We start from the raw sequence: 25,350 nt of genomic DNA, 5'->3' as shown, positions 1-25,350 counted from the left end.
GGCAGATAGGATACTGGCTGGATGGACCTTTGGTCTGACCCAGTAGGGCCATTCTTATGTTCTTATAAAGGGAGGGGCAGAAGACTATGACAGAGTTTCTGTAGCATAGTGGTTATCATGTTTGCCTAACACGCAAAAGGTCCCTGGTTTAAAACCGGGCAGAAACATGATGGCTTACTTTTCCCAGTTCCTACTGCTGCCATTGGTCTGTCCCTGCTGTTGTAGAAGCAGCAGTGGTCTGTATTCTCTGTATAACTATGCTATGTATAATCTGTATGCTCAAAATGTCTGTTATACTTCCCCCCCGCTTTTGTCTCCTCTCCCTCTCTGAATACCTGTGAAGTGGCTTTCCCCCTTTCCCTCCCTCCTGGAATGCTTGTGGGATAAATGGGCTGGTTGAACAGCTGGAAGATCAGAAGACCTCCCAGGTAGGCAAGGTATCTGGGACTCTAATTAGGCAGCACTCACACACCCAATGCGTGGACACTGCCCAAGGTGGAGTGTGACCAACCAGATGCAGCCAAGTCATCTCTAGTCGCAGGCCATGAAGAGCAGGTCCTTAAAAGGGGAAGGAGCCATGTGCTCAGGAGTGCACTCATAAGCTTGTCTCTCCAGTGAATGCCCTTCACCTGGACCACCTGGCCAGTGGTTCGCTGCGATGTATTTCATTGTGCCTCAGGAAGACTTCCCTTCATAGCACTCTCTGTCGCTGCACTGTGGGACACTTACCTTGAAGAATCCTGACATCTCCAGGGCCGTGCCTGTCCTGGGACCATGAGTATGTGAGTGTGACCTCCCCCTTATTTTGAGCTTAGCTATCAAAATGTAACCCTTCTGCCCCTCTGAGTTGTCACCAACAAGGGCCAGGTTCAGTATCTAGGGGTTCTGTTTCAATAACGTAATGCAAAACCAGCTCAAGCCCCCACCCAGTGACCTGGGACAATTACATACCATCCCCCGAGCACCTCTAGGAGGCAATACTTCCCCTCTCACAAGCATGGAGTCTGAGTGTAGCAAAAGCCTTTTAATAAAGGAGGGAAACAATGTGGCATTATGTTGGGGAAACACCACAAACAGGATTCATAACACAAACCATGAGCAAAAGACCCACCTCCAAGTAACTTTGGCAGTGTGCTTTTCCCCTCAGGGTCTTAAGTCCAATCACCCCAAAGTCCAACAACCCAAAAGTTTCTGTCCCTGGTCAGTGCCACCCCAGAGTTCAAATGTTTATCTGCAGAGTTTAACCCCCCCCCCCCACCAGCCTGGTTGGAAATGGGGGGCACACGGGGTGTTAAGGGGCACCTTACGTGGTCCGAGGCCAACTGTCCCACCTCTCCGTGGAGTTCTGCTGCAGCCTTCACCACAAATGGCTCTGTTCTACCAGCCGCGCCACGCCGCTCCAGCTATCCCCGCAAACTGCTCTACTCCGCTCACTGTTCCATGGGCTGCTCCAACCATCCCACAAACTGCTCCACTCTACTAGCTGCTTAGCAATATATCTTCAGGCTCCCCCACTAGTTAACACAGTACTCAATTATCTCATCCTAGCAATTTTAGCTCTTAGTAATATCAGCTTGTAGTGGAAGAGCCCCAGTACACCATTGGCCCAAAGTGAATTCAGTTCAGCAACCTCTAGCTAGATTTCTAATAGAAACAAAATCAGATCTGCTATTCAACAGTGGAAAAAGAGAATAGCACAATTGGTGGTCAATGACCTGAAAAGGAACCCATATCCTGAAGTACACATATATATCCCCAACCACTCTTACTTCACTGGGTGTTGGAACCCATGTCCCTTGTCTAGTGAGTGCTACTTAGGTGATGGTGAGACCCTCTGTCATAAAACAGTTTCATTGTCCTTGATTCACATCATCAGGGTAACAACACTTTATTCCTCCTGCCCCAATAACAGAGAAACTGAGGATCCTACAGCTGCCAAAGTGACCATTTTGGGCTGCTGTGGGCTCATGCTAGGCAGTGTGGGTGTGCCTATTCAAACAAGATCAGCCCCTAAAGCTCTTTTCCACACTCGCCATAATTCACCACCAGATGTCAGGGTAGAGCTCATCCTGACTCTGCATATATATTATATAGGATATATTATACAAATATAATAAACGTGCTGCTTTCTGCCAAACTCTGGTGGGTCATTAGTCCTTCCTAAGCTTACTAGCTGGCCCAATTTTGGATAACACCTGCAATAACCCCAACCCCTGCATGACAGAGGGTGGTGAAATGAGCTGAGAAAAAGCCTTGGCATCAGCAGGGGAAAGCTAGAGGACGTAGGCCAGTCACCTTTTGAAGCCTTGTGGTTTGGTCTCCTCTGACCTTGGTCGTTGGCCTATGAAGGCTGGCTATTCCTGCTGGCCTCCTTTGCGTGACTTGCCAAAGGCGGAAGTGAGGCAGGAATGGGACAAAAGAAGAAAGTCATGCTGAGGAAGCTAAGCACCCCAGTGCAACTAAGTGGAGTTAGTAGAGCACCATTATTCGTTCTGCCAAAGCCTGGGAAGGTGTGGTTGGCTGCTGGGAGGTAGAATCCTGTGACTGTCTCTTTGCATCCCAGGGATGGCTACTTGCACACAAGGAGTTGAAGGATGGTTCTGGGTGAAAGGAAGACAAGCAAAGCTATGGAAGGAAATTTGGGTGCGGGCTACAGTCTCCGCACTGAGGGAGGGGGTTGGGGTGCAGGAGGGGTGGCGCTTACCCCGGGCAGTGCAGCTCCCGAAGTGACCGGTACACACAGTCCTTCGGCAGCAGCTCCTAGGTGGGTGGGGTCAGAGGGTTTCCATGTGCCACTGCCCACTGCCCCCAGAGCTCCCATTGGCTGAAGTTCCTGGCCAATGGGAGCTGAGGCGTTGGTACTCGGGGCAGGGGCAGCACATGGAGACACTCCCCCCGCCCCAGGGGATGCCGGGACATGCCAGCAACTTCTGGGAGCAGCATGGAGGGACAGAGGTAGAGTGGGCAGGGAGCCCCCTTAGTGCTGCTGGCACATCTCTGCACACCCATTGGGGAGGGGAGCAGAGGGTCTCCATGCACTGCCTGGGGTAGCGGCAGTGCACAGAGCTGCCTCCCCTCCCACCAGTACTGGATTTACAATGGTTCAACTGGCACCATGGCACCAGGCCCATGGTCCAAAGGGGCCTCAGCCCACTCTTCTCCGCACCTGCTCTCTCCTGTGGGGGCAGAAGCTTGATGCTACTGGCTCCTGCTGCAGCAGGGCAGCCTCCGCCAGCAGCCAGGCTCCTCTCTCACCTCTTCCCCCTGTGTGCTCCGTTCCTGCCCCTCTCCCTGCCACCGATCAGCTGTTTGCCGGCAGGAGGGAAGGGGAAGAGTGGAGCCTCAGTGCACTCCCCACTCCAGGGAGGAGGAGGAGACAAGGTGGGGGCAGGGTCTTGGGGAAGGGGCTGGAATCAGGGCATAGGCCCTCCAGCCCCCTGCTGTGAACACCCCCACGACAACAGCCCACACCCCCAGCCCTGTGCCAACCCTGACCCCTGAACCCACCTCACACATTACCAGCCCCCTGCCCTGACCTCTGCACCCCCCACACCTCCCCAGCCCCGTGCCCTGACCCATGCACCCCCTCACACCTCCCCAGTCCCCAGCCCTGACCCCTGCTCCCCCTTACACCTCCCCAGACCCCTGCCCTGACTCCTGCACCTCCCCACATCCCCACCCCCATCCAGAGCACCAAACGGGAGCTCCTGCACCCCCACCCATTCCCACCTGCACCTCTCTTACCAAAGAGGAGCTGCCCCAGGTAAGCGCTCCACAAGCCAACCTCGTGCCCCAACGCTGAGACCCCTCCCTCACCCTAGCTCCTGGCCAGACCCTGCATCCCAATGTTTCTTTTACAATTTTTGAAAAGATCATGAAGTGGGCCATCAAGATCCATGGGTAGGCTGTGGAGGTTTTATACCAAGTCGGGCAGGAGCTACAGAAAGAAAAAGGTTGGGAATCCCTGCTCCAGGGAATCCCAGAGAATAAAGACTCAATCCAACTCAGTGCTGCCAACTCCAATGGTTTTGCCTTGAGTCTCATGAGAGTTATTGTTTTCCTTAAAGCCCCAGCTCCTGGAGTCAAGTGGAGATGTGATGATTTCAGCCTTCGCTCCTAAAGAAACAGTACCTTTCTAGCCCTTATGGCTGTGGAGAAAGATTCAAAATGTCACCCCAGTGCGCCCTAAAGGCTCATTAAGCAGAAGGCAAATAAAAAGATCCCCAAATCTATTAATATTACATAATGTCATTATTTTAAAGCCAATCTCATGATTTTTGGTGAGCCTGACTCAGGGTTTTTGAACCTTTGGGGTTGGCCATTTTGCAGACTGAGAGCTGGGCACTCTCCTTCACATCCAGCGCACCCAGACTTTTCTAAAGCATTAACTCTTTCTTCTCCTTCATGGCACTTTAATACAGCTGGGAATCCCAATTCCTAGACTTGCTTTTCCACAGACAGTGAATTCCCCACAGTGCTGTTCCAGAGGCTCCAGTCCCCCACCCCAGGATTGATGTGGCAGTAACCTCACATCACCCCTTTGTGACTCCCAAGGACCCTGCAGGGACAGCAGCTGGTCTCTAGGCCACCTGGGGAGAGGGGGCAGTTCAACTCCTATGTCAGCAGGCTCCTGCTGCCCGGAGGTGACCATATTCTCACAGCCCCTCCACCTCATACTGAAACCCACATGGACTCTCCCCCTTACAGCACCTCCACCTCACACTGACACCCCCACAGACTCTCCGCCTCACAGCCCCTCCTCTTCACACTGACACCCACATGGAGTCTCCCCTTCACAGCCCCTCCCTTCACACATAAAGGTACTTGTTTGCTGGAGCCTGACATTACAAACCCAGGTGTGAGATTTCTGAGGATTTACTCACTGAGTCCCCTCCCCGTCTCACCGCTCCCCTGAGTGCAGAGGGGCTGTGCTCAGGCAGCCAGTTTCATCCAGGTGTTTCACCCCCTAGGCTCCCAGAGTCTCATTTGACTGAATTTACCAGTGACACTGCGCGTGGGCGGCGGCTATAGGGGCTCGGGGAGGCTGAGAATCCCCAAACAGGGCAAGAAATGCTGGATGTGACACACCTCTCTTTGGAGGAGTACTGGGCCACCGCCTTTGGAGTGCCACCAAAAGAACCTCCTGAGGAGTGGGGAAACCACTGGTACTCTCACCATGGCCCTGCCTCTGCTCTGCCCCCATGTCCTGCCTCCGCTCAGCCTCTTTCCCCGAGGACACACCCCCCCCCGCCACTGTGGTAAGCAGATCTTCCACCTCATCAGCCCCGAGCCAGGCCTCCGTGCTGCAAATTATTCCAGCATCTGGGAAGGAAAGCACAGTAGCCCACAGCTCCAGCTCTGGTGGCTCTTTGCTCTCACTGGGATAGGAGGCAACAAGTCTATCACTGCTCAGTGTGGCGAATATCTCTGTGATTTCTGCACATCATGGTGGGGAGTTTCCCCACTGATCACATTTCTTGCTGGGAGGGGAACAGGAGAGAGAAGAGGCATTTCCCCCCTGTTTCATTCCTCTCCATTTTCTGTTCCTCCCTTCCCTTCCATGGTCCTCCCTTGAATTTCACGTTCTGCAGTGGCGCCCTCCCCGCACCCAGGACTTCGGAGAATCTGGAGCAGGAAGATCCCATGGGATCCTCAGTGATCAAGAGACTTTTCCATCTTCCAGGAGACCTCAACTTGGGACTAAAGGCAGCTCTGGGCTTTTCCTCTCTCCCTTCCTGGGGATCAAAGTCATGAAGCCTCTTCCTTGCCTCTTGGGTCTGAATTAATGTCTCATTTCCCACTATCTACTTGAAAGAAACAAATGTTTCTAACCCAGGTGAGTGGAGTTAATTAAGTTCTCCCCCACTGCAACTTGAGACCATTGCTCCTTGTTCTGTCAAATGCCACCACTGAGAACAGCTGATACCCATCCTCTTTGAAACTCTTGCTCAGGTAGTTTAAAGCCCCCACTCTTCTCTTCTGCAGACTAAATAACCCCAGTTCCCTCAGCCTCTCCTCATAAACCATGTACCCCAGTCCCCTAATCATTTTCATTGCCCTCCACTGGACTCTCTCTAATTTGTTCACATCCCTTCTGTAGTCGAGGGCCCAAAACTTGATGCAGTACTCCAGATGTGACCTCACCAGTGCCGAATAGAGGGGAATAATCACTGCCCTCGATCTGCTGGCAATGCTCCTACTAATGCAGCCAATTTGCCATTAGGCTTCTTATAGCAACAAGCGCACACTGTTGACTCATATCCAGCTTCTCATCCAGGTCCTTTTCTGAAGAACTACTGCTTAGCCAGTCGGTCTGCAACCTGTAGCAGTGCACGGGATTCTTCCATCCTAAGCACAGGACTTTGTGCTTTTTTATAGGGGAGAGTTTTAGGGCTATTGTGATTCAGGTAGCCATACTATAGGATGCCTTCCCGGTGTGAATTTGACAGGTGGATCAACATAGATGCACATTGTGACCCTTCTCAAGGAGCTGAGGGCTGTGAGTTTCCTTGTTGCCACCTGCCATTAGGAAGAGGGACTTTTGCTTTTGGCAGCTGGATGTTAGTGACCAAACTCAACCAGCCTGTCAGGCACTCAAGCACCCGCCTCTGAGCTACAGCAGCCCTGCCAGTTGACTATAGAGGAACCCTAGCCCTGACTTCCTTCAATGTGTCCCCCTCTGGGGTCCAGCCCCAATCACCAGATACTCAGAGAAATCACAGATCCTCCCTTCCCGAAGCAATGGTATATCTCAGGCTACCAGTTTTACTGTAGACCATGGCTATTGTATCACACACAGCACTTGAGTACAGTCATCGAAGAAATGGAAATGTATTTAACAAGGGATAGAGATTTAAACAGAAACAAATGTGAGTGATGGAAACGAACCATAACCAACAAAACAAAATCATAAAATGCAACCTACACTTTTTAATAGTTACCTTTCCTATCTAAGTAGATTCTCACCTCACACGTCAGTCCTAGAAGCCAGGGCCCTGCCTTTCATGAAGCACCACTGGTCAGTAGGGATCTCCTTGGTGAATGGACCCAGAGTGTTTTTCTCCACCCTGTTATAAACTGAATCAGTCTTTTGTCTTTATTCACAGAAAGGACTATCTCCTGATTGTCATATTGTCCTTTTAACGTCCACAGGGTTTCAATGTCTATAGTTTGTCTTTGATTGTTTTCCATTGGTTTTTCTGGGTTGGTGCAAAGGTTGACAATTTAGCAATACATCGCATAACTGATTAGCAAGGGACGGAAGACAATTCCCTCCCATTTGAATGGGCCGTCCCCACCAAGACCTATGACTGGGTTGACTCACCCTCATGACAATACCACACGGACATAATTTTCTATGTACTTACATTACTCCTTAAATATGACATGTACACACCTCTCGTAGTGCGTAGGACTATCAATAATTTACAAGTATTCAGTAGAGATCTCACTGCTATGCTTCCTGGATAAATAATATAAAAGCACTGAATTAGGTGTGGCGAATTTGTCAGGTCTGAGACAGGAGTTGCTTGGAAATAACAGTGACCCCTTTGACAATTGGCACCAATAAGCTTTTGTCACGCATGCAATGAGCTATACAGTCACACCCTGATATAATAGAAAGGTCAGCACAAAAAATAGAAAAAGGAACAATAAGATATCAAAATAACAATGGTTGGAACTCTCCATTTCTCTCAGTCTTTGCATTCATGGGTACTAAAAGCTGTAGGTACAGTTGAGGAACCAGGTGATAGGACAGCTGGCTCAGCCCTCCATACTAGCACCTTTCTCACATACAGGGAGATGGGTCAAATTTGGAATTGATGTCATGACTCGCTTCCCATAGGGAATCAATCTGTCAAAGACTGGAAATATTCTTCTGACAACCTAACACTGTCTACACTGGGGCTCAGGTCACAATAACTACTACTCTGAGTGGAGAGGACTTTTCACACCCCTGAGAGATGTGGCTTTGTCAACACAGCTTTTCAGCATAGACCAGCCTTTAGATGTCTTATTGACCTGAAAGGTAATGGACTTCAACCTTTTTCTTCTTATTGATGGTTGACGATTGCAGCTTTATTTGTTATCAGAGCTGGAGATTCTATTCAAAAATAGCTATTTTTCTGCAGCTATTATATTTCCAACACTAATTTTATACACATTTTTTAACACCTACAATGGATTAATTCAACAAAAAACCCACTTCTATTTCCTCAACATCTGCGTCATGAAGGGCCGCATTCCCCATAACATAGGATTAGCTAGGAGAGATCTTTTGGGAACGAAATACATGGGCATTTTGCCTACTTCAAAATCATTTATCACGGAATTCCCTCCCCAGATCATGTGAGACAATATTGAATTCAACAATTGAACTACACTGTGACCATATGCACTTCCTTCAGTTAGTTGGGGTTCTGCTGTTGTTCACCATTTCTGAATGGAGATTTTAAATCACTACTGTTTCTTTGTTAGCATGTCCAGTAAATTGGAGAGTTCTCTCCTGTTGACAGAACTGCATTTGAATTTTCTCCATGTCATCATGGAGGGTTGGGAAAAAGTAAAGCTGAAGTGAGAAATGATGACTTTAGCAAATGGTCATATGTCTTAAGTTCTCCAATAAATCTGAGGTACATCCTATCAAACTGAACTAATATCCAACTGGGTGACCAAACAGTCTTCAGGAAAGATAGAAATCCACATCAAAGAGAGATAGAATACATGACAATGGACGTCTAAAGTAAAATTCCAGAGCAGGTTACATCTGATTATTCAGAATCAGGACAAGAGATTCTCCCATCACATTCTCCTTTGATCCATTCAAACCTGATTCACTCAGCACTGTCTCAATAGTCAGTTATGTTATTTACAACATTTTTAGTATTCTAGCATCCCCATAATGGTGGGGGGGGAGGAGGGCAGAACAGCCCTGTTGCCAGGAGAGCCTTTACTAATAGATGAAACCTTGGATTTAAACTCCCAATGATCACACTGTGTTTGGGATCCATTTGAATTCCCCTTCCAGGTCTTTGACACTTTCATCTCTAGTCATAGCGACTCTGATATAGGATTAAAGAAGTCAAAGCATCATCTCCAAGCACAGACAGCTGAGAACTCTTCCTCACATGACACTTTGAGAAGTGGAGGGGTAGAATGTGACGAAGATAAACTCTGCATGGCTCAGACAAAAGGTAACAGTTCTGCAGTGATGGGGAAGGAGGGAATCTCTGAGTCTCCCCATCTCCATCCAGTGTCACAGAGGCTGAAATGACACTTTTTCCCCTGCCCCTGCTCCTCTTCATTTAAATATAATTTGAAAAGTTCCCAATATAACTGCTCTTCAGCAAAACCCAGTGCAACATGAGAACAACTGGCAATGATACAAACTGTATCACTGGTGACTCTAACAATAACTTTGCAATAGGAAGAATGGTATACCTGTGATGCTCCCTGGTTCTGGATAGGAAAGGCACACTTGAAATAGTCATGGGACAATGGAGTTGATAGAAAGAACAAATAGGTCAACTTCAAAACACAGTGAATGTCAAAAGGCAAAAATGGGCCCCTCATCGGACAAGCTGAGGGATAACGGTGCTGCAAACAGTTCAAAGAGCTTTAAAAGTTACTATGTGGGAATCAGGAAAAGTATTAAGGAAGAAAAAGGATGGATAGCCCTAGAGGTTTTTATGGTGTTCATCTCTGATGGCTAACATGGGCTGAGTGCCAAGAGAAGGTATTTCCACACTTGCAGCATGCATAGAGCCTCTCACCTGTGTCGTTTCTCTAATGTTCAGAAAGGATTGAACTGCTAGCGAAGGTTTTCCCACACTCACTGCATTCATAGGGCCTCTCCCCTGTGTGGATTCTCTGATGTTCAGAAAGGGCTGAGCTCTTAGTGAAGCATTTCCCACACTCACGGTATTCATAGGTCCTCTCCCTGTGTCGATTCCCTGATGCCTAATAAGGTTCGAGCTGCAATTGAAGCTTTTCCCACACTCACTGCATTCATAGGGCCTCTCACCTGTGTGGATTCTCTGATGGTGAAAAAGAGCTGATTTTTGAGTGAACCTTTTCCCACTCTCACTGCATTCATAGGGCCTCTCCCCTGTGTGGATTTTCTGATGGTGAAAAAGGGCTGATCAGAGAGTGAAGTTTTTTCCACACTCACTGCATTCATAGGGCCTCGCCCCTGTGTGGATTCTCTGATGTTCAGAAAGTGCTGAGTTCTTAGTGAAGCATTTCCCACACTCACGGCATTCATAGGGCCTCTGTCCTGTGTGGATTCTCTGATGCTTTATAAGGACTGAGTAGTCACATAAATTTTTCCCATGCTCAGTGCACGCATTTTTTCTCTTTTCCCTGAGGATTTCCTACTGTGTTGTGGTTTCCTTCTGGTCCTTCTGAGTTCCCAGGCAGGAAATACATTTACCCATTTTCTCCCCTGGATGGTTTCCCTGCTCTCTTTCTGGTCTGTGCTGAATCTCACAGGAGTTTCCCTGCTCATGACTCCTGGACACATTCCTTTTTGATCTATGCAATGATGCTCTGTGTTTATCCACTTGCTCAATGTTTTCCTTCTGAGAATTCTGCTCCTCTTTCTCACATACCATTGCATCACCTGCTGTGATAGAGACAGAAACCTCAAACAGGGATGGAAAGGGGAAGGCCAAACCAAACCAAGTGCTGGAGAGAGGTCAAATACAAATTAGGAACTGAACTCCCCCAAACTCTTCCCCCAAATGTAGTAGGAGGATTTTATGTTGGTATTTTATATAATTTAGAATGAAGGATAAAGAATAAGAATGTAGCATGTATTAAATGTATTGGTGTATGATCTGATCACATCCTGCCAGCCACCCTTTTAGAATAACAGAAAGGAATGGCCTAATGGGCCAATGGGTAGAGATACATCAGCCAGAATCTGTGTCTGGACTGATTTCAAGGCAGTAACAGACCTTTTTAGGGTCACCAATTTGTTGTAGGTCAGGGGTCGGCAACCTTTCAGAAGTGGTGTGCTGAGTCTTCATTTATTCACTCTAATTTAAGGTTTTGTGTGCCAGTAATACATTTTAATGTTTTAGAAGGTCTTCTTCTGTAAATCTATAATATATAACTAAACTATTGTCATATGTAAAGTAAATAAGGTTTTTAAAATGTTTAAGAAACTTCATTTCAAATTAAATTAAAATGCAGAGCTCCTCAGATTGGTGGCCAGGACCCGGGCAGTGTGAGTGTCACTGAAAATCATCTCATGGTCCGCCTTCAGCATGCGTGTCATAGGTTGCCTACCCCTGTTGTACGTTTAGCATTTTAAAATAAGTAAAAGAATGCCATGATTGTTTTCTTTTGAATTGAAATTTGATGTTCCTGTTCAAAATGTTCTTTGTAAATTAATTCTGTTTTGTGTGTGAATGAGGAATGTATGTGTTAAGAGATAAATGTGAAGGCCATCGCTGAATGAGATGTACAAGGGAGGAACTGGAGACAGATGCAAGGGTGCCAGGAGGCTGCAACACGCCCCTATTGAAATGTCAGAGGTGGGCAGACTGAGGACTCTAAAGATGAGATAGGCACCTATCAGTGGGGACAAGATAGCTCTGATCAAAACCAATATGTGATAACTCCCTGAGGAACTTGATGAAAGAACAAGATAAAGGATGAGAAGGACAATTTAAGAAAACAAGCACTCGTCAAGCAACAATTGATTACAGCATGACGGTGCAAAACTGATTGGTCCCAATGAAGGATAATCACTGTATAAAGAGGGTGCTTTGTCATGAAACTTTGGGTTCATCCTGCCAAGACTTCCCCGGAGCATCATGTCATGACTGATTGAACCCGGCTCCTCCTACCCATGATCAACCTAGCTGGCCACTAGGTTGATCCGGACTCTGTATTGGTAACTATAACATTGACTGGCGGGACAATGTGTGTGTGTGGTGTGTGATTGAATGCATATGCTAATTGTATCTTCAATCAACGTGGCATATTTCCTTTCCCCCTGAAAAAGATTCCGTTTGCTTCTTATAAGCATAACAGGGTAACACCCACAAGGTAGCTAGCTAGCACATCTTGGAGGGACTGTTCAAACTAAGCAGTTCATCAAGAAACATTTGGTTGACAATGGACCATGGGAGAAGCCCATCTACACTGAGTGGACTGTCATGTAAATATGTTGTCTGGAATCTAGGTAATGGCTTTCTGAAATGACTGAGGGAAATTGGGCATGAACATGTGACTTGCTCATGAGACTCCAAACTCCAGCTTGTTGCTATAATTTTTCACAATAAGAACAATGAAATGCCCTCCACATGACAAAAGCTATAAAAGGCCCTGGAAACACCTCCATTTTCTCTTCAATCCTGCTTCTTACCTCTGGAGGAACTTTGCTACAGAGTGAAGCTCTGAAAAAAGGACTGTGACCCATCCAAGCTGTAGATGTACTCCAGAGACTTGACTTAAACCAGCAGTTTATTCCATCACGGTTACAAGCCTGAACCAAGAACTTTGCCATTACTGTATGTAATTGATTCCCTTAGCCGATTTTAACTCTCACCTTTCTTTCTTTTTATGAATAAAACTTTAGATTTTAGATACTAAAGGATTGGCACCAGCCTGATTTTTGGGTAAGATCTAAGTTGTATATTGACCCAGGAGTGGCTGGCCCTTTGGGATCAGAAGAAACTATTATTTAATGACACTGGTTGTAAAGAACTACTCATCTCTGAATCCAGTGTTTTTGCTGGTGTTATAAGAACTGGAATGCCTGAGAAAACTGCCTTTATGTTTTCTTGTTAGCCAGAGTGTTGAAACAGGAGTTTACTTTTGTGGGTGGTTTGGTCCATCTTATAAAAGAATAACCACAAGTTTTGGGTTGTTTTTTCCCTATTTCTCAGCAATTTGTCCTGAATTTGGCATCCTCAGTTGTGACCCACTAAGGCGTGGTGAAAGAGTGCCAAGGGAGGGGGCTGGGTCATGTATTTACAGGGAGTTCGGTGACCCAACCTTCATACAGTCTCCCTTGGTAACCCCTCTTTAGGGTATGTCTACAGTGCATCAGGGAGTCAGCTGCCTTCCAGGCTGAGTCTCACGCTAGTGCATTAAAAATGGCTGTGGAGACATTGCTTTGATGTTAGGGCTCTTCTTGGAGTTCAGACCATCCAGCCCACCCACTCCCCTCAACTCCTGGCTTTAGAACCCAAGCTACAGCCCAACCAACAGTGCCTACACCGTTATTTGTAGTGAGTAAGCATGGACTCTGGCTGGGAGGCAGTTTCCAGACACTGTGTAGACATACCCTTAATGGGCGACACGCTAGATTTAGCTTTTTCCAAGGCTGACCCCCTGTTCCCCTTAGAACCATAGAGATAAAAGGGACCACAAAGATCATCTAGTCTAACCCCCTGCCAAGGTGCAGGATTTGCTGCAACTAAACCACCCAAGACAGATGGCTCCAGCCTCCTTTTGAAAACCTCCAGTGAATAACCTTCCACCATCTCCCTAGGCATCTGTTCCATTGTCCTACTGTTCTTCCAGTTAGGAAGTTTTTCCTGAGATTTAATCTAAATCTGCTGTGCTGTAGTTTGAACCAACTGATTCTTGTCCTGCCCTCTGTGGCAAGAGAGAAGAACGGTTCTCCATCCTTTGTATAGCAGCCTGTAATGAGGAAGACCAGCAAGGACCACAACCCGCCCATTGGGCTACAGAGCCAGGAAAGCCACCTCCACCCCTCCGGAATGAGGGGCGGGAAACGAAGCAGAAATACAAAAGGAGGGACTTGCAGCTCAGTTGGGCTGGAGCTGCTGAGGGAGACAAATGCTTATCACAAGCTGCCGGAGCGGGACACTGAGGAGCTGCTGGGGCTGCTGCCAGAGGACTGGCCAGAGCTCCCAGCGTCACCAGCCAGTCGAGGGGCCAATGAGCCGATGATGGGGCTGCCACAGACCACCAACGGAGGTCAGAGGTACCTGGGAATTGTGGGAAGTAGCTCAGGGAAACTAGACCATCATCTGGTTGAGGGTTCACCTGACACTAAGTCAGTGTGTTGTGGGTGGATCCCCACTGATCCAGTGGCGTACTACACTGCCACTGTTAGGGCACTGGGCTGGGACCTGGTGGAGTCAGATTGCCCTGGGTCCCCCTACTTCCTGCCACCCCGCCCGTGGGGTGGTAGCCTCCTCAGCTTCGGCCAGGAGGCCTGTGTTTGTCTACTGTCCACCGAGCTAGGACGCTAGGCTGTTTGGTGCCCACACCTTCCTGAACCCTAGACTGTTGGTGCTCACCCTGGGCAAAGCGCTTAATTGTTTGCTGTCCCACCCTGACTGAGGGCCTGGGATTGTAGACTTTGCAAATCTGCCCTGATTTCAGGCCAGAGCACTGACTGTCAGTGTCCAGTCCAGCCTGAGGGACGGGCATCATAGACTCACTATTGCTCAGCCTGGATCAAGTGCCCTGAGCTTTGAAGACTCCTAATTCCCCCTTAATTGATTGCAGTACTAAGAGCCCAACAGCGAGGAGGTGTGGCCTCCCTCAGAGACAGACCAGGAGGGACGGCCATGCACGATTACACAGCCTTTCAAGTATTTGAAGATCACGGTCATATCCCCCCCATTAACTCTTTTTTCCAAACTAAACACACCCAGTTCCATCAGCCTTTGTGCACTGGCTTGTGTTCCATCCCTTTGATCATATTTGTCACTTGCCTCTGGATTCTGTCCAGTTTTTCTACATCCTATCTAGTCACTGGGGACCAAAACTGGACCTAGGACTCCCCCTGAGGCCTAACCAGTGCTGAGTACAGCAGTACTATCATCACCTGTGATTTGCATGCTATGCTTCTCTTAATGCATTTGCTTCTTTTTGCATCATCACCACACTGTTGACCTCATGTTGAGGTTGTGATCCTCCACAACTTCCAGATCCTTCTCAGCGGTGCCCCTGCCATGCCAGTTATCCCCCATTCTGTATTTGTACATTGGGTTTTTCTTCCTCAAGTGTAGCACGTTATACTTGTCTTTGCTGAATTTCATTGTTGCCTATAGCCCAGTTCACCAATTAATCACGATCCCTTTGAAGTTTTGCTCTATCTTCCAAAGTGTTTGCAACCCCCGCCCCCACAGCTTTGTGTCATCTGCAAATTTGATCAGTATGCTCTCTGTTCTTACATCCAGGTCGTGAATGAAGATGTTAAATAACACCAGACCCAAAACAGAACCCTGTGAAACCCCATTTGAGAAATCCCTCCAATCTGACATCATTCCATTAATAGTTACTCTTTCCTTGCGGTTGTTTAACCAAATATATATCCACTTAATGGGAGTTCCTGCATTTCTCCAGCTTACTCATGTGACTGTGTCAAAAGCCTTTTTGAAGTCCAGGTCTATTTTATCCATCAAACCATGTACCCTATCAAAGAAGGATATCAAGCTGGTTTGTCATGCTATGTTCTTAGTAAATCCATGCCAGCTGCTATCGATTACCCCTTCATTGTCCAGGTATTTGCAAATTGAATGTTTTATACATTGCTCTAGTAGCTTCCCTGGTATTGATGTCAGGCTGACTAGTCTATAGTTCCCCAGCTCCTCCTTTTCCCCCTTTCTAAAGATGAGCACTATGTTAACACTTCTCCAATCTTCTGGGACCTCTCCAGTCATCTGAGTTTGAAATATTGCCAGAGGCTCTGACATTCCATCAGCTAATTCTGGAGTGAACAGCAAGAAAGGAGGAGGGGGGCTGGTTTGGGAGATTAAGAGCTCTGTTATCAACATTTGAACTGTTGAGTTTGAGTTGATGGCTAGCCATCCAAGAGGAGTCATCAGAGGGAGGCTGAGATTTCAGTTTGGACAGAAGGAGACAGGTCTGGAGTAGAGCGGTAGATCTGTGATTCATCAGCATACGGACAGTAGCAGAATTTGTGTTTGGGGGGTGAGATTTCCCAGAGATAAAGTGAAGAGGAAGAGGAAGTGACCAAGGACTGAGGCCTGTAGAACCCCCACAGAAAAACGGAGTGGGGGTGAGGATGATCTTCCTAAGGACACGCTGAAGAAGTGGTTACAGAGGTAGGAGGAGAGCCAGGAAGAAGACAAGATGTCAAGAAGATGACCATGGTCATTGGTATTAAAGGCGGCTGACAGGTCAAGAAGAATAAGGATGGAGTATTGGTTCTGAGCTTTGCTTAGAGAAAGGTCATTAGAGACTATGGCAAAAGCATTCTCAGTGGAGGGCCCCAAATATCTGCCTCCCTGAAACCTTCCCTTCCCACTGCCACCAGATCCTTCCTGCTCCTTGGAGCAACCACTCCCCATCCCCTTCCCACTAACCTCAGTCTTTTCCACTTCCAAGTATCCCAGATCTCCTACCCAATCCTCCCCCTCCAACAGCACCACTGCTGGGACCTCCACCCCCTTTTCTCCATTCCCAGGCTCCCACTCCCCCAAACCACCACACTGCCTCTTCCCAGGAGATTCTGTCTCTGATTCCTCACCTCCTCTTCCTTCCATGGTACCCATCCCTCCCTGATTCCGTCTAGTCTTCCACATACCTATCCCTTTCCTCCCACTACACTCAGCCTGCCCTACCTTGTGTCACCCTAAAGCACTAGCTCCCCCATCATCTTCTCCCCTCACTGCTCCCTGATCTCCTCCCCCCTCCACCCCCACAAGAACTCCTGAACAGGAACCTCACACTGCTCTCACAGTCATTGGTTGGTTGGGTCAAGAGGACCTGCTGTGGCCACTGCCTCTGAGCTACACTCATTCAGCTGAGTCGGAGCGATACCACTGTTAACTTTCAGGCTATGTGTTTTGTGTGTTTTGGTTGCATTCTGAAGGAGTTCTTCTTAGATGTTTCCCCCTGATTCCAAAATGTCAGGGCTGAGAGCAATATTTTAAAGTGTTTTAAAATCTACTTGCAGACTCTGGCCTCTTCTGAGCTGCAAAGTTTTGTCAGCAGAGCTCTGTTTGTTAGGGATTGGAAAAACCACATCCTTAATTGACAGAATTATGCTGGCAAAATCTCTCATGCAGACACCGAATGCCGAAAAAGTCTATTAAAAATAAGGAAATCAAATGCCCATAACCTACATAAATACCAAGTACAGGTTGCCCAGTTCTGCTGCATACCTTTCCACTATGTGGGTGGTGGCTAAACTTACACCTCTGAAAAACAGAAAAGGAAGTGTTAATATACACACCACCCCTAAAATGCAACCTTAACTCTGTCCCTAGCCCTGCAGCTCCCACTAGCCACTGGGAATGGTTCAGTAAGGCTGGTGCAAAGGTTAACAAACGAACAAAGGAAGTGGAGGTTTCTCCATTTCTTGAAGTCTTTAAGTCAGAGTGGATGGCTTTCTGGAGGAGAATATTTTTTCTTTTTTAAATATGGAGATATGCCTATCTCATAGAACTGGAAGGTCATCAAGTCCAACCCCCTTCCTTCACTAGTAGGACCAACTACTGATTTTGCCCCAGATTCCTCTAAGTGGCCCCCTCAAGGATTGAACTCACAACCCTAGGTTTATGAGGCTAATAGTCAAACCACTGAGCTATTCCTTCCTCTCCGAAAGAAAAATGTGAAGATGCTGGGGATTGAACCCAGGGCCTGATACATGTAAAGCATGCGCTCTACCACTGAGCTATATCCCCAGCTACGTTAGATTTAGTCCAACACAAGGTATTTAGCTCAGTACAGCAGTAACTGGATGAAATTCTATGACCTGTGTTATACAGGAGGTCAGACTAGATGACCTAATAGCCCTTTTCTGGCCATAAAATCTATGATTCTACAATAGATATGAAGGACGAAGAACGTGCCATTGTTTGTGTTGTGTTCAGAAATGGGCAGGGGTAAAAGTAACTTAAAGGACTTACCGGTACTCCAGAGTCCTATGGAGGGGGCAGGGCCTCGGCCGGAAGAGGCATGGCCTCTACCGGAAGAGATGGGGCCTTTAAATCCCGGGGCTTTTAAATCTGGATTTAAAGGGCTCGGGGATCCGGCTGAAGCTAGGAGCCCCAGGCCCTTTAAATCACCCCCGGAGCTACCAGCTGCAGAGGCAGCTGGGAGCCCTGGGGTTTGGGCAGGGGTGAAAGTAATTTACATTTCTTACCCATATGGTCCAATCGCAAGCAAGCAACCCACCTCTCCTACGTACTTCATGGATCCCTCCCATTGCATGACATAGATATAGAAAATAAAGCTGCTACTTCTACTAAAAATACTGTCTGTAATAAAACTTTAATACTGGAATAAGCCTGAAAAAGGGAAAACTCACTGTCACATTTTTCTCCATGTTTTCCCTCCTCCTCCAGCCAGGCTGCCAATGCTAGGCTCCCTGCTTTCTCCCTGCCTGGCACTCAGCAGCGGCTGCAGGGGCTTCCCTCTAGCTTGCAGCAAGGAGCAGGGAGACTGGCTGAGGGAGGGAGAAGCCTGCCCCCTGCATAAAAACAATTTAAACTCAGCTGTTCCCTGCGCGGTTCAGCTCCCAGGGTTAGGAGCCGTTTCTGGCATCATCCTTGTTAATTCACTCCCAGTTGTGAGGGGGAGGGCAGAGAAAGGTGTGTGTGACCATGGAAGGGGCAGTTCTTTTCTGCCCCTGGGATGATGGGATCTATTATACACAAAAAATACAATCAAAATCAGGAACCATTTCCAAGTTCAAATCTATCCCATTGCCTCCCCAGCAGAAGATCATGGTTGTGATGTCCAAACGGCTTGCAGATCCTCTTTGAAATGTTACTTTTAAAAAAAAACACACAAAAAACATGGAGAACATGGTGGAAAGATGTGTCATGATGATCAGGGTTTATTTTGAGCAAATCAATTTTGCTAAAGCAACTAAAGATCACAGGGAAAGCAAATAGCCCCCATAGACAAAACCACAAAGGGATTGGAGGGGAAAACTGGATATTCAGGGAAATTATTGTGCCTCCTTTGAAAGAAATAGTAGTTTTCATTCCACCCTCTTTATATATTGATTTGAACACCTGAAATGTCCTTAGGACATTGGGTGCAATCTCAGATCTCTTTTTGTTTTGTCCTGCCTGCAGAGTGCACAGGCTGAAATTGAAAAACTTCCTCTAATAGCGGACTCGCTATTCATTTCTTGTGTGGGACCTTCTTATACTCAGTGGAATCCCATGCTGTATGTGAAATTGTGGCTTGGAAAGGGCCGATGTGCAGCATATTCATCTCGAGGCATGGCAGGACAACAGGGAGAGCAGCAGGAGCAGCTGTATGGCCCAATGTGAGAGATGCTATAAGGATGCTTTGCTCCATCCAGTCCTTCCCATGGATGCCCCTTTCTTGCCCACGCTGGGCTGGCCCACTCACACCTTCCATGTGCCAGGACTGAGCTGGGGGCTGGGGTGGCTTTGCTGTGGGTAGTGGTTCCTGTTGGAGCTGCAGCCCCCACCTGCCAACCCCTATTGCAGGCAGCAGCAGCAGGCATCTCAGCCATTCTCCCTGCTCACTGCAAGCTAGACCCTAGAGGAGAGCCCCTGCTGAGTGCGGGGTGGGGAGGAATGCAGAGCCTTACTGTCTGCAGCCTGGCTGGAGGAGGAGGGAGGAGACAAGAAACCAATGTGACAGTGAGTTTTCCCCTTCCATCTGCTTTTATTAGCTCTGGATTTAAGCTGTGCAGCCAAATGCTTGTATTTGTGGTGTATATTTGTATTGGAGAGATCCCTTCATCCAGGGGGCAGAAAAGACCTGCCCCTGCTATGGTCAAACACACCCTCCCCCCAGCAACTGTGAGTGAAATTAACAAGGATGCCAGAAACGGCTCCTTACCCCAGGGGCTGAACCATGCAGGGAACAGCTGAGACTAAACTGTTCTTATGCAGGGGGCAGGCTTCTCCCTCCCTCAGCCAGTCTCCTTTTCTTACCGGTCCTTAGGGTGACCAGATCAGAGAGGCGAAATATCGGGACGCGGGGGGGGGGGGGGGGGGGGCGGAGCCAAAAAATAAAAAAGCCGGTAGGGAGAAAAAAAAAAAAAGCACGAACAAGCGGGAAGCGCCTAGGCTGGTGCCGGTAAACAGCGGCCCCCGGGTCCCGGGATGCAACAACCCCCGCCCGGAGCCCGATGCCGCGGAGATGGGCACGGACAGGGGGAGCACCCCCGCCAAGTCCCTGTGCGGAGACCGTCCTGGGCTGGCCGCGGGCGCGCCAGCATGTGGCAGCCCCTTCCCTGGCAGGCTTCAGCTCCCCACGGGCCCGGGAGTGCAGCCCGACCGGCCCTTCCAGCTGCTACTCTGCCTCTCCCTCGCCGCGTGTCAGGCAGAGGCATCTGCCTGGCACCCAGTGCCAACTACACCCCTCCGGGGCCGGAGCGCACGTGGCGGAGGTGAAGCCCCGAGGAACCAGAGTCCCCACGCGGACAGCTGCTGCCCCCCCACCCATGGGCGCGTAGGGAGCCGGTTCCCCAGGCTGGACCCGGGGCTGCCCCCCTGCAGGTACCCCCCGCCCTCCTGCCTGCGATTGGGCCAGGGCCAGGCCGGACTCATCCCGCTGTCCCCGGGCCTCCTCCCTCCAGCGCTTGCCTGGGAGGGAGGAGGAATGCGGCGTGCTTCGGAAAGAGGCAGGGATTTGGGGAGGGATCCAATGGGGCAGTTGAGGGGGTGGGGCCAGGCCGAGGATTTGGGGAGCTATCCAATGGGGGAAGGAGGGGGCGGAGTTGGGGCGAGGGAGGGGGCGCGAGCCAGAGCGGAGGGCAAAAATTGCTTGTTTGTCCAGTGTCCCGACCAAACATTGGTCGGGACGCGGGACAAATGAGCAAATATCGGGACAGTCCCGACAAAATCGGGACGTCTGGTCACCCTACCGGTCCTCTGTACCAGCCTGTACCGGCTTACTTTCACCTCTGGAGATGGAAATACCAGCATTTATCGACATGCCCTCCAGCTCTGTGCACTGGGTCAGCTGTAACTGGATGGTGGAGGGAGTAGTTGGAGCACCTTGGCAGAGCTGTTACTGTGGTATGCAGAGAGGTGCATGTGAATCCTGAGGGACCTAGCCTTCCCCATTTCAATGCACTCAATGGGCTGTTGCTGAGACAGGGCAGATTAGAGGTGACATTGTGGGAGTGGCATGAACCTTAACTCTTCATTTCCCCTTCTAAGAACAGAGGGGACAGGAATCCTTACCCAGCGAAGTCACATTCCCATCATTCTCCTGCATCACGTCTCTGCAGAGGGCTCTTTGACGGGGGTCCAGCAGAGCCCACTCTTCCTTGGTGAAATACACAGCCACCTTCTCAAAAGTCACCAGCCCCTGAAAGAGCAAGAACTATTCATGGGGAAAAGGAGCCAATCAAATGGATGCTCTGACAGAGACACAGTCAGCAGAGTCCCACCCCCACCCTGCTCAGAGCAACCAGGAGGCAAAACAGGAAGTGAGATAGAGATCCCCTCATCCCTCCCAGCAAACAGAGGGGGAAGGGTCTTCTCATTCATCACACACCTACAAGCCAGAGGCTGATATGGGAAATGGGGTCCCCAGCAGGCTCCAGGGTTGGCTTCCCAGTAGGAATCCCAACAAACTTCCCATTGCCAGCAGCTGGAAGGAAGGGGAGGGCTTATCTACTCTAGGCCACACTGGTGGGTAACCTCCCACCCCACTCCTTTGAATCTTGTAGCAGCCTCTGGCGAGTAGGTTTATGTTCTTGCACTGGGAATCTCATACATTTTCCCAGCACTGTCCAGCATTCCCCCACCAGCCCCGTTCTACAAATACGATAATTTCCTCCCCAAACCCCATGAGTCTGTTCCCGGAATCCAGGACTTGGGTTAAACAATTCCCAGCAAGTTTGTCACATGCCTTGTCCCCCTCCCTTTCTCCACCCTGGGTATTTCCTGCCCCCATCCCACTTCCAGACTGAGCTCCCGCAAAGATCCCAGGCCCTCAGTATTTCCTGCCCCTCTCCCTCCAGCAGGAACTCACTAGCAACCCTGCAATAATCCCTACCTGGACTGGCTCCACTACAGCCAGTTCCCTTCCCTGTCCTGTGGGAGGCTGGGACAATCTGGAGCCAAAGGTGGGCGTTACTCTGCTGCCTGTCAGGGTGAGAAGGGTAGCAGGGAAGATTTCAGAAGTTAGTTTCTGTCACATCATAATTTGCCCTGGCTCTTTCCCTGCACAAAATGTTTCTGAGTCATATGCTGGGAAAACATTCCATCACTTTATCACAGCGCAGACCCTATCCCTTCCAGCAGCACTAAACCCACTGTGCTAGTTTTAAAATCCTGGGAGCAACTCCCACAACAGTGGGGACCAGGCAGAGGCAGGGACAGGACAAAGACTCCATAATGCTGGTGTGATAAATTAAATGAAGTTTGCCGGTGATATTAAGATGGAAACCATTGTCAATAGAGACAAATAGCGGAACATTAAGTGGGGCTCACTTCCATTTTCTGTTTTACGTTACTCAGCCTCATGCTTCAGGGCCACAACTCACAGGGGTCAGGAAGGGATCTTTTCCCTCCAATGTATTTTGAGAGGGTTTTTTAATCTCCTTCCTCTGAAGCTTCAGGAAATGCTGGAGAAGACAACAGGCTATTGGGCGGGGTGGACGAGGGCTGTGAGGTGACATCAATCACTCTCTCTCTCAGGGCTTGGCTGGCTGGTTCTTGCTCCCATGCTCAGGGTCTAACTGATCACTATAAGTGGGATGGGGAAGGAATATTCCCCCCGCGAATCAGGCTGTCAGTGATCTGGAGGGTTTTCATCTTCCTCTGCAGTGTGGGATGTGGGGCACTCACTAGGATTACTCGGAATTATCTCACTTAACCATTTCCCTGCCACTGCAGGGGCCTGCAGCACTGGTGCACCCCAGTCCCTCCTATTGTCTGCCTCGGGCATGTAAGGGTCTGGTCTCCTGGTGACTGCAAGACTTTTGTCTCACTCCAGCTGTTGGGTTTGGTGGGCGGGTGCTGGGTGGTGTTGGCAGCCAGTGCTAGACAGGACGTCAGACAAGATGATCCAGTGGTCTCTTTTGGCCTTAGACTTTATGACTCTATGACTGGATGTGGGCAGGTTTGGGAGCTTGTGACCTCCCGCCCCCTCCCCCCGCAAACACACACTTATTTCTCCTTCATTTTCTGTCTTCTCTTTTACCCTCTCCCCTCCCTCTGCCTGGGTGACTTAGGCTTGGTCTACACTAAACCCCCAAATCGAACTAAGGTACGCAACTTCAGCTACGTGAATAACGTAGCTGAAGTCGACATACCTTAGTTCAAACTTACCCCCGTCCAGACCCGGCAGGCAGGCTCCCCCGTCGACTCCGCGTACTCCTTGCGGCGAGCAGGATTACCGGAGTCGACGGGGAGCACTTCTGAGTTCGATTTATCGCGTCCAGACTAGACGCGATAAATCGAACCCAGAAGTTCGATTGCCTGCCGCCGAACCAGCGCGGTAAGTATAGACAAGCCCTTAGTAACCAATGATCTATGGGTTCCTTTGCTCTCCTGCGATCACTGACAGCACTGAATGCTGGTTTGGATCCAAACTTTCTGCCTCGTCCCCATCTCTACTAACCACCAAAGATAATTCCAACAACACTCACATTTTGAACTCTCTTCCTTACTTCACTGTAAAAAGAAGACAAAAGTTCATAAGATCTTACCATACTCTACAGCAACAAGTTGATGAAAAGTAGGTTAAATTATTTTCAACCATGAATGCCATGCACAGGTGCAAGAAGACCAACTACAGAAAATTAAATTAATCCAAACAAAAGGGGGCTAATGTCGTTCAGGGCCAGTACTAAGATCTATGCTTGGTGAACAAGAAAACGTGGGAACAAAGTTACCTATGCCAAATTTGGCCTTAGGGATATGGATTTAATTAGTAAACAAAATAATAAAAAATAAACTATGCCACCCACTTTTAGTCCTTTTGGGACTTTTAAAAAGAGATTGGGGGGGGGGGAAAGGAGAAAGAAAATCATCTCCCACTTCACCCCTGACATGGCAAAACTGCTACTAAACTGATATATTTCCTTTCGGAGAGGCTTTTTTTCATTATATTTTAACTTGTATTCCCTCCTCTTTCTCCTCATGATGCATGATTATTAATGTGCACTTAATTTTGACCATAGTTCTATCCTGTTTCTCAGAAAGGCTGTAAGGGCTTGTCAATTAAAATATGTTCCAAAGAGACCCATTGCTCCCATGATTAGTGACTTTCTTAAAGTCTCTCAGTGCTGGTAAGCTAAACTATTTTTCTAAAAAGACCCCTCTTTTTAAGAGTAGGATTAGTAATGAAACTTATCCTGTTTCCCACAAGCCACTGCCTCTGTGCCCTTACTCTCCGGTGCAACACTTTCAAATAATTCTGCTGAGGATATTTCCCAGAAATTAATCATCATCGGGATGGCTAGGAATGTATTGGGGGGGGGGGGGAATTAAGATTCTATCTTAAATGAATGCAATCATTCCAAGAAATATAAATCAATTTAAGGCATAATGTAAGCATAAAAAAAAGTTTAGATTAAAAAGTTAATTAAAAGAACCAAACAAACATTGCATTCTTAAAGAAGTGCAGGTTATGCAAAAAAAGAAATATTGAATTTTTTTTTAACAAAATTAGATGCTAATAGATGCTTTATTTAAAGTGTAAAAATCAGCTACAACCTGTGTCACAAGAGGTAAATAGTGCAGTAAAATAATTTAAAGTTAAAAATATTAACAGATTACCCATTTAAAAAGTCACAACAAAAAAAGTCTATCTTTTTAAAAAGCCAAAAAACTCTAACTTTACTAACAAACTTTCAAATAAATATGCTAAAGAAAAAGCTCAGCCTTTGTATTTTTTTAAAAAGGTATCAAGCAGCCACTCAAAAACAGGAAAAGTTGTCAAGGTCTTAGTGGTCTTTAAAAAAAGGCTTTAAAATCAGACTATGTAAACTCAATTAAAAACACTATTAATATAACTGCAATTAAAACTGCAAAATAAAATTCTTGAAATTATTGTAGTCAGTAAAAAATGCAACAATTAAAGTAAAAGCAAATAAAATTAATGAGTACTAAAAAACTGCAAAACATTTTAAATGCTTACGTGATGTTGATGAGCTCAAACAGGTATCGGCAACCTTTGGCAAGCGGCTCACCAGGGTAAGCATCCTGGCGGGCCTGAGAGGTTTGTTTACCTGCCACATCCACCGGTTCGGCCGGTCACGGCTCCCACTGGCTGCAGTTTGCTGTCCCAGGCCAATGGGGGCTGCAGAAAGTGGCGCGGGACGACGGATGTGCTGCCTGCCGTCCCCATTGGCCTGGAGCGGCAAACCATGCCCAGTGGGAGCTGTGATCGGCTGAACCTGAGGACACCGCAGGTAAACAAACCAGCCCAGCCTGCCGG

General features: G+C 48.2%; 1 protein-coding gene, 1 long non-coding RNA gene and 2 other non-coding genes across 7 annotated transcripts in view; 1 reads left to right on the top strand and 3 right to left on the bottom strand.

The window, feature by feature from the left end:
* Positions 1-25,350, bottom strand: part of LOC135975998 (uncharacterized) — a 268,614-nt gene that overhangs the window by 15,513 nt on the left and 227,751 nt on the right. The window lies entirely within an intron of this gene.
* The window catches only part of LOC101953896 (zinc finger protein RFP-like), a 55,870-nt gene that overhangs the window by 15,513 nt on the left and 15,007 nt on the right, over positions 1-25,350 (bottom strand). For 2 of the 4 annotated variants that reach the window (XM_065570156.1, XM_065570159.1), the window contains exons 6-8: positions 23,558-23,582; positions 21,961-22,049; positions 21,141-21,267 (exon numbers count right to left, since the gene is read on the bottom strand). In XM_065570156.1, the coding sequence (XP_065426228.1) occupies positions 23,580-23,582 (3 nt within the window). In that variant the 3' untranslated portion in view covers positions 21,141-21,267; positions 21,961-22,049; positions 23,558-23,579. Of the gene's footprint in view, positions 1-10,483; positions 10,625-21,140; positions 21,283-21,960; positions 22,050-23,557; positions 23,583-25,350 lie in introns of those variants that run through there. The other 2 variants (XM_065570157.1, XM_065570158.1) reach the window with 2 other exon arrangements.
* On the top strand, positions 95-167 carry TRNAV-AAC (transfer RNA valine (anticodon AAC)). The gene has a single exon. It is a non-coding gene; the product is annotated as a tRNA-Val (tRNA).
* On the bottom strand, positions 17,574-17,645 carry TRNAV-UAC (transfer RNA valine (anticodon UAC)). The gene has a single exon. It is a non-coding gene; the product is annotated as a tRNA-Val (tRNA).

The sequence above is a fragment of the Chrysemys picta genome, chromosome 16, assembly GCF_011386835.1.
Source record: "Chrysemys picta bellii isolate R12L10 chromosome 16, ASM1138683v2, whole genome shotgun sequence".
NCBI classification, from domain to species: domain Eukaryota; kingdom Metazoa; phylum Chordata; order Testudines; family Emydidae; genus Chrysemys; species Chrysemys picta.
Note: the sequence above shows the minus strand (reverse complement) of the source record. Positions and strands in the feature narration are given on the sequence as shown.